Genomic DNA, 14915 nt, shown 5'->3' with positions numbered 1-14915 from the left:
GCACTCACAATACCTGAGCAGCAGCTGCATGACTACAGTTTTATTAACATTCCCTCTGGCAGCCAGACTGATTTATGCAACTGACCCCCGTTCCCCATTTTGCTTAAGAAAGCACAGTTGTCTGGAAAGACACATGGTCCACCACACTATGGAACTGATCTGGTTTACAAGTCATATCTTTTCTGCCTTTTGGATCATTTTATATCTGGACAAGTTCCCTGAGGAAATGAAGATACCTGCAGTCTGTTTCTTCCTGGCACAGCTGAGGGTTTAATGAGGACGTGGAAATAAAAGATGACAGGAGTCTCTTAGCAAGTGGCAAGAGATACTGCTCCGGTTCTGGCTTCTAAAGGACTTCTTTTACATTTAAAAATAGTTCATGAACCTCACCTATGTGAAATAAATGCTTGTATGACACAGTCCAAAAAATCCTCAACATTATTTAATCTGCCAGCTCATGTGTTGTCAGTGCTGGACTTTCTGAACAATACCTGAATTCAATTTACTCAATGCCAAGGCAAAGTAGTACCAAGAGATTACAATGTGATGATTTAAAAGGGTGCCATTTTCCTTGTCCAAATTCAGCTTGTTTCTTCATCCTAAACACTGGTCTTACATATCTTTTTCTGCTAGATTTTTACTATCACAGAAATTTTTAACCCATATAAATCAAAACTTGTTTGCTCTAAAATCTACTTTAACTTAGTGAATTTTGCCTTCCTCAAGCACCGAGTGATCTGTATGTGTTCATAACCAATAACAAGTTGTTTACAGGGAAAAAATTCAAAATATTCTGTCAGACCAATTAATTTTCAGCATCTATTGCAAAACCAGACCTGTTTGAGACACCATGCCTTTCTTAGGCTATAAAATAATAAAAGAAAAAAAACCCCTAAAGGATTAAAGGTTTTAATAAAGATTTTTAGAATGTCCAAAAGAGACAGAAATTTTCAAATGGCTTCAAAATATTTGCTCTTCTGATACAAAGAACCTTATACTTAAATCTGTGATACCTTTAGTTTAAGTTTATAACCAAATTCAGACTCAATTTTGAAATAGCTTGGAGGTTGAAATACCACCTTCTTTAGCAGTGCAACCTTCATAATAAGATCTTTTGGGTTAATTCCACAGCACACTTAAGATATCCTGATTATTTTTTAAAAAACAGAACTTTTTTTTTTTTTTCAATGGCCAAAATATTGCAGGTAAGAAAATGATACAGATAGGAAATAGCTCCACATTTATTCTGCACATTTGTTCAAGAAACACTCTGGACAAGTATCATTTCATACCTCAAAATAAACTGCACATAATCCAGTATGTACTTTCAATGCAGATTCAAGTTGTATACATTTTCACTGAATTAATTACATGCATCGTGACATTTATTTCCTGAGATTTTGTGTTAGCATTCAAGCAATGATTTCTACCAGCTTCATTTTTTACTTCTATTTTTGAGTTTGCATATAAATTTATAAAAGCTGTGAGCTCGGCCTAACAGCATTAACATATATGTTGACTGCATGAGAAAAATGAGATTAAAGCAGAAATGGATAAAGCCATTATTATCAGTATGTGCTTTTCCAACTAGATAAATGGTTACACATGGCAGGTTCTGTACAATAAAAGGCAGTTTCATCAAACACATTTTCTCTGGTAAAGTCACTTCAAGAAAAATAATTTTATTGGACAAAAAAGTCAAAGCTGATGAAGACAGTTGTATAAAAAGATCATTGAGGGTGTCACATAATAGTGACAAAAGTATGCAGCTAACATTTATAGGAATACCAGGAGCTGCTAATGATCCTATAAATGACTTCAAAAGCAAACAGAATTAACAAAAATTTCTTTTGATTCCAAGTGATTAACATGGCTTTTCCTGTATGCCTAGCACATCATCAGCCAAGAACTCACTTCACAGCCCAGATGTGAAGCTGGAATATAAAGCTTCAAGCTGGAATATAAAAAATACTGCTTCTATTAGCTTCCTGCATAGGGACTTTCATTACAGATTAAAAATGCCATGTATACATTTACTTATTGTAAGTTATAAAAACAAATTAACTTAAAAATAAATTTAGTAATCCTGATCAATTACTGCGTTGAATGCAGATGCATAATATTTACAATAATGTTCTGTTTAAATTTAAATGGGAAGTCCTTAAAAAAATATTTTCTAGAGAAAGCACCCAGTCCCCCCTTTTATTTGACTTTGTATTACTCGGGAACTAAAGAGCACTAAAAAGGCAACTCAGCTCCTTCATCTACAAGTCTAGAGAAACTGAAATTAGGTTGCATATTTCATGACTGTTTATGGTTCAAAGCCCAAAATGTAATGGCTGTGTAACAGTGCCAAATTGTCCAGAGTATCTTTTTACCTGCCACACTCATTACTTTCAGTGTCATAGGCTGTTGACCAAGTTCTACTGAAGCATTTCTTCAACAAACAAAGCAACCAGGAATTCCTTCAGCAAAAGCAGCTCAATGTTTCATTTCATTAAATATGAATTAACTTCACCACTTCACAATAAATGAAGGTCAGCTTGTAAAGGAGGTTCTCCTTTTTTGAGTTTTCGGGAAAGTTGTTTGAAACTCAGTGTTTGAAATCTGAGAATACCATAGAGATGGCCCAATTAAACAGCAGACAAGTACACTTAGCCTGCTGCTAATGGCATATCTTATTTTTTCAAAGGACTTAGTCAAAATTTCTTAGTAATTTTAAAACTGTTAAGTTTTTTCAACTTGCAGACATAATCATTTTTTTGCTGTGATTCAAGCACAAATCAGCACCATTGTTTGAATTTGGAATGTATTGTGCTGATCAGAAAAATGCACAAAGGTAAATATAATTTTTGATTTTGAATGCTACATACGTTGCAGACTGAGACTTGCCACAGAAGATGAGATGTAATATGGAACAGATTTACTCTCTCACCATGTATTATCACAGAAACTTGATACCATGAAGATATCTCACATGTGCTTTTTGAATCTCCAGATGAGATATATATAATATAGATCAGATGCAAACCCAGAAACATTATGAGAGAATCTGTCTCTGAACAAAGACCAGAAGAAATATAAAGCAAAGTAAGACAAGACACATCAGTACATCTGAACTAGCTGGGGACAGGGGCATGGTGTGGGGGGGACAGTAGGACATGCAAATGGAGAGTCAGCTGCTGCTGAATTGCTGTATTTGTTTTGCCCTCCAAGGGCTGTCTCCTAAATTGCTGTGCATCATTTTTTGATATAGATACAATTACATAGAAATACCTGCCATTTTATTCTAAATTGTATTTTTGGGCAAACGCAATTGTCTTTTCCTTTATATTACATAATACCAAAAAAGGCTGTTTACAGGCAGTCTAGTCTTAAAGATATCATGTTTACAGGGATACAATGATCTATCTGATTTTATTTCCTAATTTCATTTTGAGAAAGCAGCAGAGATGATTTTCAGGTTATTTTTATTTAATAGCTTTTCTGAAATTGTGATTGAATGCCTATAACAATGTACTGGTGGATTTACCATTCAATTCAGCATTTTGTTACACAACTGGATCCTTTAAGGCATATCCAAAACCCAGCACTACTGAAAAAAGATATCTGAAGTTATTAAAGTTGGCTTTGAATTAAATTAAAAGTACAGTATGACTATACCAGAGTGACTTATTATAAGAAGTAAAATGGGTAACTAACACATTCTGTCAGTATCTAGCAATATGTGAAAATATTCGTAAGTTACTTCAATGGGGTCAAAATTACATCAGAAACAAGACAGAACAGATGAGAACCCTTTCTGTGCATACAAAGCTGCCTCCCAGTCTTTTGCAGCTCTTGGTATGATGACACAAGAAGACCCCAAAAGCTCTAGCAGCACCCTCTGTAAAAAGATGTGGGTAGAAATGTACTTTTGTTGTGGAATTTTTGCATTTTAGATATTTGTACTGACTTATACCAACACTGAATATTGAGCCTCAAAACCCTTCAATGAAACCAGTCCCCACCAGGCTTCTGGTAACAGCCTGGAGAAGGCTGCAAGTTCTGCAGCAGCTGCCAAAGTCAAAAGCTCAACAATCCCATCAGTAGAATAAAAACTACATAGAGATAAAATGCTTGTCAGTGGGTCAAAATATCAGATGTGCGAACACGAGCATAAGCGGTTTAGAACCTAATCAGGCTATAGCTAACCAAGCAAAATAAAAGCATTTAGAATTGTTTAGAATTTAGGTATATGATAACACTAAAGCAATAAATCTTGGGATCATGGAAATTAAGATCTTGGCACAATATCCATATGTACACTTATCTACCTGTAGAAATTCAAAGATATGGATAACTGTGGTATCAAGCACTGACCCTTACTATTTAAGGCATTTATTTTTAGAGATTTAAATTTTGACCCCCAAAATATTTAAGGCAAACAGAAGTAGAAAAAAAAGTAGGCTCAGATCTGAGAAAACGGAATCCAGCTACTGAAACAACAGGTCAAAACACAGGAACTACCTGTTAGAGTCAAGCTAAACAAAAGCCCTATGAGTATTTAGCTACACTTGTGTCAAGCACTCAGCAATAGTTACAAGGACCATGACTTCCCTCAGCATGGATGAAATTACTTGGGGAACAGCTTGGTGTGTGGCTTGCTTCCTTTCCCACAGCTCAGTAGACAGAACACACCATGAACAAAACACTATCTGCTTTGGATGGGAAAAGTCAAGAGCGCCTGAGCCTGCTTACTTTTAGGAGGTAAATGAGTGAGGTCCTACAACATTTTAAATCATGTATAACCTTAACCCAAACACCAGAACTACTTGAAAGCTTACCTGCCCTATTGAAACATTCTGGTCCCTACCAAGAGGCTACTGACTCAATCCAGAGATGAGCTGATTTGAAGAACTCAAAAACCAAATTATTTTTAAAAATGTAATCCTTTTACCCACGTTCCACACTTGAAACGTTATGCTTTATCAGTACATGATAACCAATGTAGGAGTTGATTGACACACGAATAAGGTGCACCCTGCCATAATTTCCTTGTGAAACCACCTATTTTCTCATCTGCTTCATGCTCTTATGTTTTCACTTCCTTTCAGCCTCCTTTATGTTTAACTTGATATGAATAAATTAATGAGTTATACTCAGTTCATTTGCTTTGCATTTTCTCTCTTGGTTACCATGGAAAAATATTCCATAACAAAATTAAATTGGATAGAGAAATAAGGTTCCTTAATAAAGCCAAGAAAACAGCTAAAATAAGCTGAAGGAAATAAGATGGAAATCTGTCAAAACTTAAAGAGAAGACTATAAATTTGAACTCAAGTACTGAACAAGGGAGAATATGAAGACTACTGTCACAAAAACACAAACTGAACTAAGCAAGTTTTTAGGACTTCACATACACTGACTTAAAGAAGAAATATACATTTTTGCTGAAGGATTATCATCTCTCTCAAATCAAAGGACAAAAAGCAAATAATAGCACCATTCTTCAAAGTTCATATAGTTCCCAGGGATATTACTACTTTTTCAGCTATATTACATTAATCAGTCTAAATACAGTTTTATTTTTATTATATTTGCATATAAGCATCCCTTTATGAATACTTGGTAAATAAATGTAGGAAAACACAAATACCAAAAGAGTAAGTCTAAAGAAAGCAGAAAAACACAGTAGGAGTACTATGAGAAAGATGATTACCTGACATAGAGGGATCTCTTCTGGCTGGTTCGCAAAGATCCTGATCCTGAACTAATGCTACTGTTCATCATCTGCTCCCGTAAATCATGGATTTTAGCTTCAAAACGACTGTATTCTGTAACAAAGACAGGCATGGCAATTAACTTCCTGCCAAACTTCAGCAATTAAACTGAAAGAAAATTTGAAATAATTTTTATTAGACAAAGAAAATATACAAGAATATTATAATTCAAACTTCTGTGATTATCATCTATAGTTCACAGTAACTATTTTTTTTTCAAATTAAGACAAACATTTCTACTAATAATTATCAATTTCATAGTAATAACAAGACAGTTACAGATTAATTTTAACCCATGACAGAAAGGAAACTTCAGAACATACACATGAAATACATGTTTACAACCAAGAAATACATTTTTTAAATTTTAAATGTTAAGAAATGGAAATGAAAAATGTCTGTACTTCAAAATTACTGGATATGATTGAGATAAAGAATTTAACACTACAAGGTGGGAAATATGCAAAACATCTTCTGAAATAAGACCATATTCCTCTGGAAGCTCAGGAAAGGAAAAAAAAAATCCACAATTCTGGCATGAATTTCAATCCACTTGTAAACGGCATTAGAGATTCAAACTGCCCCCACAGAATTATGTACAATGTTAATCCTGGAAAAACGGATTGTGTTCTTAAGCAGCACCGTGTACTAATAAAACTATGCTAAATGCATTTGATTTTAGCTACAAAGGCAGACAGGAAAACAGTAATTGTTTCTTCAGGACAAACATCTCCTGAAGTGAGGTACTTACATGCCGTCAGCATAAAATACGAACTCAGAGCAAGTAAGTTTTTCCTTCAGCTGAATAGTTTGGACTTCATGATCAACAGATCCACTTGTAAACCCTTCCTAGTCAAAGGAAATGTTGTGCAGCCACCACCTTCCCCAGGACACCACGTGATGCCAGATTATAACAAGTCAACACTGGCAGAGCCAGGGCGTGTGTGCCGCTGCCGGACCGGGCACTGAGCTGCTCTCCTGAGCTGCACCCTCACTCCCTGGGGGCACCAGGTTATTCAGGAAGTGCAAGACTGAGAAAGGACTCTAAAATAAAAAATCTTGAGAAAATCTTTAAACTAAGGTTCCTTCAACAGCCATCTAAAAACTGTGACTGTTTTATCGTATTATGTTCTGCAGCCCTTCCTCCCCACACTCATCATACAGTGAGCACTGAGAGCATCTATAATTAACCCTATCCAGATTATGACAATATGAACAGTCTCTTCAATAACCTTAACTTTTGTCCTTTATAAGCAAAAGCCAGTAGCTTTTCCTAGTTTTTAAAATAGCACTAAGTGTCTGTTTACAAATAAAGTTCAGATCAAACGCTTTACCGGCACTAAATCAAACTGATGATGTTGTTTGACAAGAGAATCAAAACCATTATTTCCACCACTACCGATGGTATCACTAACAACAAAAGAATGTAAGACAACAGGACAGTAACCAAAGAGGAATGTGAGAAAGCAACATTTTTTAGAAAGCAGCATTCTTTAGGGGAAGGGCTCAGATGCAGTGAGAGAACAGCCCACTCCTGCTGTCCTACTGCTGCCTTGCAGGACCTTGGGTGAGTCACCTCATTTTATTCACTTGTAACCGAGAAACTATAAACCTAAAAGATTTTTGTATGCCCCTGTATGAAAGGAAAGAAAGCATGGAAAAGATCAGATAATTCCAGTGTTTTCTTGTGCTACAGCCTGTTCAATACTAAAAATATGTGCAGCTCTTTGCAATAGTTACTGGTAAAAACACAAATTTCTGTATCATGTCATTTTATCAAAGAATCAAACTTCCTCCTATGCAGCACATCGATATGAGAGCTACCAGGGAGGCTATTTCCCAGTATTGCTTAACTCTATCCTATATTTCATCTGCAGGTTGCTGGTCTTGCAGCTTCCTGAACTAATTTAATTTTTCTCATCAGAACTCCTGGGAAGTAAGTGCTGAATGAGTGACAGGGACATCTGTAGGAGTAAGGAGGAGAATAATTTCACCACAGAGCCTCCTGCCATATGAATAAAGCAAAAAAAGGAAACTAATGGGCTGTTCAAAAGGAAGGAGTGCCAAGAAATTTCATATTTAGGAGAAGCTTAAGCACCATGCAGTCAGAATCTGGTGAGCTCCTTTCATGTAGAGCTAGCTAAAACTTGAGATATATTCCTCTTAACAGAAGGTTTTGGGAGGAACAGGATAAATAGAATTCTCACCATCATTTGGTTTGGAACTAAAAAGTACACAGGCTTTTAAAAAAAGAAACCTTAGTATTAGGTATAGTGCTGCTGAAACTAATGCTGGAGACAGAAAGTAACACAGCAGCAGGACTCTTGATAGCACCAGAAAAGCAGTGTTAGCCAAATACCCAAAGGATCGGCACCTGTGCCCTGCTGACAAAGTAGGGATGGTTCAACATCAGCTTTATGAAGCAAAGTGTGAGCTCTGCTAATTTATCTAGAAGAGGTTATAATTTGTCTAGGACAGGTTATATTTCTATCTCTGTGATTAAGAAGAGTTGGATATCAAGTGTCTTTTGTGTCTTCAATCTCTTACTTTCCTTCAGCTTATCATGCCTAGATTCTCACAAATGCTAGAGAACTATTTTCTTTACAATGCTTTTCTTTCTTATGTTATGCATAATAGTCATATATAGTGTATGACAAGTTTGATATTTGTTCCCCTAAATCACAGTGAACAGCACAACAAAATTCCACTTGGCTGTGACAATATCATACACTGCACATATAAATATGCAACTTATGAAGAAAGTTTTGTCATGTCAACATTCCTGAAATTTGGAGCTGGAACAGGCACAGTGAACAAGACGAAAAGGACACTCTGCTTTCTTGGTCAACAGGAAATGAAGAGCTTGGCAGGGAAGGAACGCATTTGATTTCTGGTGTAGTGTTATCAGGGTAACAAAAAGGGCATAAGTTGTTTAAATGAAAATGAAAAAGTGATTTTAACCCAAATGAAGCAGGCTGGCCACTGGAACTCCGTCTACAAATATGCTTCCAATTTCCACAGCCATCGAAACACTGAGATTCTGAAATACTGTTTTAATAAGAACTAGGGTGGTACAAGAAACACAGACACCCACACAAAAAGAAATTCAAAACCAAAAGAAAACCACACAATCCAAACTCTCAGTTCTTTCAGTAAGAATTTGGTCAGGCTCGAAAACCAGACATATATGCAACAACAATGAATGAAACTTCACTCAGAATCAATTTAAAGGTCTGAATTTTAGGAAAGCTGCTGCTGATATACAACAAATAAAGGATAACAGGCAGCAAAACTACCACAAAACACAATAAAATAAGAGAATTAGAATAAGGGCATCTTTTCTTGACTAGAATTTTCTCAAAGTTTCCAGGAAGTTCAGAGGCAGGGAGGGAATAGTATCTACTGACATAACAGTGAGATCAAGGAAGCACAAGCACCTCCTGCTTCAATTCATGGCATTTATCCAACAGAACCCCACCATCACCAAAGAAAAAAAACCCAAAGCCTGCTCAGGTTGACACATAATCAGTTGTTAAGAACAGAGGATGAATAAATCTGGGCTCAAGTTTAAACTTTAAAATTACACTGGATAAGCAGATGGTGCAAACTAGACTAAATCTGCTCTATTTCATGTCTGCATGTATTCCACAGCAAGAAACAAAAAGGAGGAGAGATTAGCAAATCCTAGAAGATTACTCTGATTCCAAGCTGCTAAAGTGATTTTACCCAGAAATCTGTAATATTTTCAATGTCAATATTTACTTGAACAGAAAATCAGAACTCCAGAAAGGATCTGATCACTGAAACTCTCCTGTACTGCCCATCTGGTAGGCAACAAAACAGAAATACACAGAAAAATTGTCTGTACAGGCAGGGGAAGAGGAAAACGCTGCTGCAATGGAAATGCATCTGGTCTGGAACACACATTCTAGCAAAGGGGCAGGAGAGCAGAAGGCTGCACAAGGGATGGGAATTCGGCAAACAGCACAGGAGGAGCAGCGACTGAAGGAAGCCGGGATGTGCGCACAGGGAACAGATGGCAGCGATTCTTACATACAGTGAACCCACGTAGAGCTGAAAAAGTTCACTTTCATTAAAAAAGTATGCCCCTTGCTTCCCTCTTCCCATCTGTCTATGGAAAGCCCTCTTTACCAGGGCCTATTGGATCTGTCTAAGGAGGACTCCTGTGCTGACAATTTTATATAACTACTGATTTATAGTCTTTTCTCAACTTGCAGAATATTAAATTTTCTTTTTCATGGTGCCTCCGAAGAGAGAAATGAAGTCTGGTAGTCAGGATGGCCACCATCACACTGATGCTATACTCATCTTCCATTTTTCTTTTAAAATGCATGGACCGCAATAAAAATATCATCCATCATTTTTGAGGAGATATTTTGCTGCAATGCTTGTCATTTGATATGAACATTGCCTGGGACAGACCAGAATGAATTCCACATGCTGTGGGTGACTTTCATACTGTCTGATGTTTAATGAGCTTGTATCTCGTTAATCACTTGAAAGACTGCGCCAAGCAATCTCAAAAGATTAGAAAAACTGCATTTGTATTTAGTTAATAACACCTCCCACACACTCTGGAAAACTCAGAAAGAGACTAGGTCCAGTCACTGCTGAGGTGAATCCACTAAAAATGTTGCTGAAGGCTTAGCAAGCACCCACAAGCAATTTTATTTACTATTATATTTATTATATTAAAGAGTAGGAGTGAGGTTTTAAAGGATTAAAACGTGTAAGCTGCCTTATAGCGTCTATCAGGGCTATATTTAGCAAAACCCTTTTTCTAATCTTAACGGGTCCAATTTTGAAAATACTCTAATTAACTAATCTAGATTACTTGCAAATGAGTAGAACCAGGTACAAAACAAGCAAGAACAGAAACCTGGAAAACCAGGGACAGTATGCTCAAAAACAAGGCAAACCTTTTTTGAAGTTTTTTTTTTAAGAATTTTTCATTGTATGAAATCAGGATGCTCTGATCTTTTGAATGACCTTTACTGAAGAACATCCATGTCCTCATCCAGAAAGCAAGGGAAGCTCAGCCTTGATAAAAAACAATTACTGAAAATTAAGTTTTGTACAAGCATTATCGGCTTCATGCTACCCCAGCTAGACTTCTGCAGACAGAAGATGTACAATGTATTTCAAGACTAACGCTCAGAAAACAATCTTAGCTTATACATATGAAAATGGCACCATTTCCCAGAGCTCCGTTATTCTCTTTTGAATTACATAAAAGCAGCATTGTGAATAGAGAAATCAGCCACACTCTGACCAATGAGCAGAGAGCTCTAACAAAACTTCTGTGTTTCCTCCTTTTTTTTTCTTTTGAGTCATTTGTTTTAAAGACGAGAGAATGAAGAAAACACAGTTTCCATTAATAAAACTGAAAGAATGTGCGTTAACTACCTACATGAACAATGTAGGTTCAGTAGCAGATGTTTTACAAAAATACTTTGAAATCTTCTCTTGATGTTTTGGTTCCACCTTCTCCTAATCTTACACTGATCCACCAGATCACCTAAGAACATGAAGCTAATCAGATCACTTAAACATCTTGCTACTTTCAGAAAATAAATTATAATTTTATTTTTGGTATGACAGGTGAATCCTTGGGAAACAGAAAGGGCTGGTACCCTTTTCTGTCATGACAGGCTTCTCTGAATTTTGCCCTGCTTTGGGGAAGGATGAGGTGACCAGTGAATGACTGCTGATGCCAATAGACTTGGCCTGGTGCCTTCTTCAAGGCTCTCCAAGAGCAGGCCTCAACAGTTTACATAACTGCAGTTAATGTTACATCCTTAACACAGCTCAGTTCTGATCTAGCAGAGTATAACTACAATAGAAAGCTTAACCCAATAAATTATTTTCTATCTAATTTTAATCAAATATATTTTCATACTTTTAATATATTTGTTTGGCTATTCTATTATGTTTAAACATTTAAATGGACTCGAACTATAATACAGGTATGGCAGCCCACTGGCACCTCATACCTTTTAGGAATGGCAAAATATAATCTTCCAGAAATTCTAAATTGTGAGGCAACATTGTTATTACATTTCAGATGACCTTTTCATTCAAATGAATGTAACAATGGGTATCAATGTGAACCACAGAGCCCTCCAGAACTGTAATCCTCTGCAGTCCTATACTTCCCCCTTGCTGCTCCTCCCCTCACTACATTCCCTTCAAGCGCTCCGGTTCCTGTGTCCCTGCTATGCAGCACGATCATACTGCTGACCATTCTGAATCCCCACTGCCAGGAGACACACATATCCAAACTGCTTACTGCTTCCCCTCATTCCTCTGCACCACTACAATTCTCCCTTGCCATCCTCGCTCTGCAGGAAACCCAGAGACACAGCAGTGTGGCACTGAGGTGTCTGCAGAGCCAGGAAGCAGCACAAAAATTAAATGGGTCAGAAGCCACTGAATTAAAATGGCTTATCAAAACACTTTTGTGTACTGAAACAACATTTCCTGCTTTGAAACTGCTCCAGGTCACAGTATTTCTTTTCCACTTGAATTCACAGCAAAACAAAATCCCTTTTTATTCATGAGTGATGTCTTGAAAGGAGGTAGAAATTTGTAGTACCAGCAAAGGAGTAAGGAAAAGCTTCCAAATAAAGATGAAAATGAGAACAACATCCTGACTTCCCAACCACATTTCTACAGGATAATTCCTGTTTCACAAACTCACGCTCGTCTCCTGCTATAGATCCCTCTGCAGCATCCAACCCCAACAGGTCCAAACCCACTGATGTGCCCAACCAGGGAGACTCTGTATGACACCCATGGCATCTATGCACCACAGAAGGATGCACCAGCACAACCCAACAGGCACCAGTTTCCAACATTAGCTCCTGGCAAGTTGCAAGGCAAAGCCTGGAGTCTACAGGGAGAAAGCCTGAGGTCAACTGAGTACAGTTGTGGGGGTGCTGATGCCTGAGCCACTTCTGGAAACAGCACAACACACTCACATTCCACGTTTGGCTTCTACCTGTCCCAAAGACTGCTGGCAAGTTGCTCAAACTTAATTCAGTGCAGTAGAAAAATTTTGTAAGGCATCCTTCAAATTTATCGAACACTCCTGGAAACTGAAGGAATGCCCAGAAAGACATTTTAAATAATGTAATTACATCTGTTTTCACTCAATTCCATAACCAAGGAACATTGTGGAGATTTAAGGGAAAGAAAAAACAGTGGTTACATAATTTGAGCCCAAATTCAATAAAATCAATTTCATTCAGTCATAATAGCCTATCCCAAACCCAGTAATTATGAGTTTAGTTACCATGGATTTGAAGAGAGACATGGAAAATTCAAGCCTTTGCATGAGAAGGGTTTTCCAGCGATTCAATTTTCTATAGCCTAACTCAGACTTTCCTATGAGAGAACTGCTTGCAAAAAACCTCTTTTCCCAAAAATAGGAGGAGAAAGATAAATAGGAAATTTATGATGGGAAAATAGGAAATGTGATAGCATGTAAAAACATAAATTATCATTCCCCACCACATCTATGAACACACAAACTGTCATATACAATAACAGGGAGTGAAGTGAGCCAGTCCCAAGTGTCTTCCAAATGCTCCTATCATACTGAATCTCTTTACTCAGATATAATGAACCCTGATGGGTGTCTAGAATCTCCTTGATCTGTCCTAGCTGTCACCATCTTTTACATAATCCTGCTGGATTCATAAATATAAATAAAATACATATGCAATACAAGCAGTTATAACTGATGCTCTCCATCTTTATGAAGACATTTGAGAAACACCAATAATGAACAACAACTTGATAAATATTTTAATACTTGTTAACCTGTTTCCAAGTGGCAGAAACAAAAAACTAGGATAATTATAAAAACACACACACACACACATTTATTCATAAAATAGTTGACAACACTGAAGAGTCAAGCAGAGGACAGACCAACTGTGTATCAACAGAAATATTTGACAATTCTAACACAAAGCCAAAGCAAATATCTCAGAACCAATGCTGACCTTACTGTTCTTTTTAAAAGGCAGCCTCGGAGTGAGCACTGTTAGAAAATGAATCCTGGACCACAGCAAGGTACAGACAGAACATGTGACCAAGAGACAGCCTCCTGAGACAATGCAGGCATTGGCAACATGGGCTGGCTGCAGGGATTTGACCAGGAAGCAGAAAAACCCATCATCTGGCCTTACTATGAACAGAGTTCCTGGGTCAGGGGAGAGATGTGATGTTGATGCAGGTGGTGAGGTTGGGGAATGTGGAAGCTAATGCTTCAAACATTCGAGCAGGTCAGGATAGAAGAAAAACGACAGAAAAGAATAAATAAAAAATGACTCAAGTGTGCTGCTGTCAGCCAACTAACAGATAAAAGCAGCAGTCCTGCTCCATGTCCACTCCTGATAGACACCTACACTTACCCCTTGACAGTACTGCTAAAGGAAAGTTTCCTCTGCAAGGAAGATTCAGTGCTGGGCCAACCAATTTAGCAAAACTGGAGAAATTTGCTGATCATCACAGTTCATAAATCAACAAAAAATATCTTAGTATATGTAGCACCAATAATACATGAGTTTACAGACTCAAGCATTTCATTTTAGACTATTAAATTGTTGAAGTTTCAACTAAGACATTTGCAATGTGCTGCAGAAATACAGGAGGACAAATATGTGTATTGATGATGTAGTGTTCTGCAGAACACACAAGGATGGTTAATCAGCATCAGCTGCAGTCTAAACTGGACCAGAAGAAACTACTGGATAAATACAAATAACAGCTCAGAGTGAAACCAAGGAATGGCCTGATGGCCTCCTTAGGTCATCTAAATCAACACAATAAAGAAGGAATTAGTCTTCTATCTTCCTACTATTAAAGCATAAAAAACCACCATATAATAGCATAAAGACAATTGGAAATATGAAATAGCTAAATATGAAATAGACTATTTCTATTACATTCTGGATTTACTGGATTAATTTTCATGTTATGACAGTGGCAATATTTACTGAAGACACAGAAGTTCTGCAATGGCGAAAGCAAGAAGTGCAGCACGCCATGGCAGCAACACTTGCAGATATTCCAATCTGGTCACTTGCAATTATGCTAACATATATGTGACAACATCCATGACAT

General features: G+C 37.2%; 1 protein-coding gene across 3 annotated transcripts in view; it reads right to left on the bottom strand.

Annotated features, from left to right (window-relative positions):
- DLG1 (discs large MAGUK scaffold protein 1) overlaps positions 1-14915 on the bottom strand; it is a 77285-nt gene that overhangs the window by 20234 nt on the left and 42136 nt on the right. For all 3 annotated transcript variants that reach the window (XM_041414487.1, XM_041414488.1, XM_041414489.1), the window contains exon 12: positions 5702-5816. In XM_041414487.1, coding sequence (XP_041270421.1) covers positions 5702-5816 — 115 coding nt within the window. The remainder of the gene's footprint in view (positions 1-5701; positions 5817-14915) is intronic.

This window comes from Onychostruthus taczanowskii, unplaced genomic scaffold (assembly GCF_017590055.1).
Source record: "Onychostruthus taczanowskii isolate IOZ18803 unplaced genomic scaffold, ASM1759005v1 scaffold45, whole genome shotgun sequence".
NCBI lineage: Eukaryota > Metazoa > Chordata > Aves > Passeriformes > Passeridae > Onychostruthus > Onychostruthus taczanowskii.
This window is presented reverse-complemented; position numbering and strand designations above follow the sequence as displayed.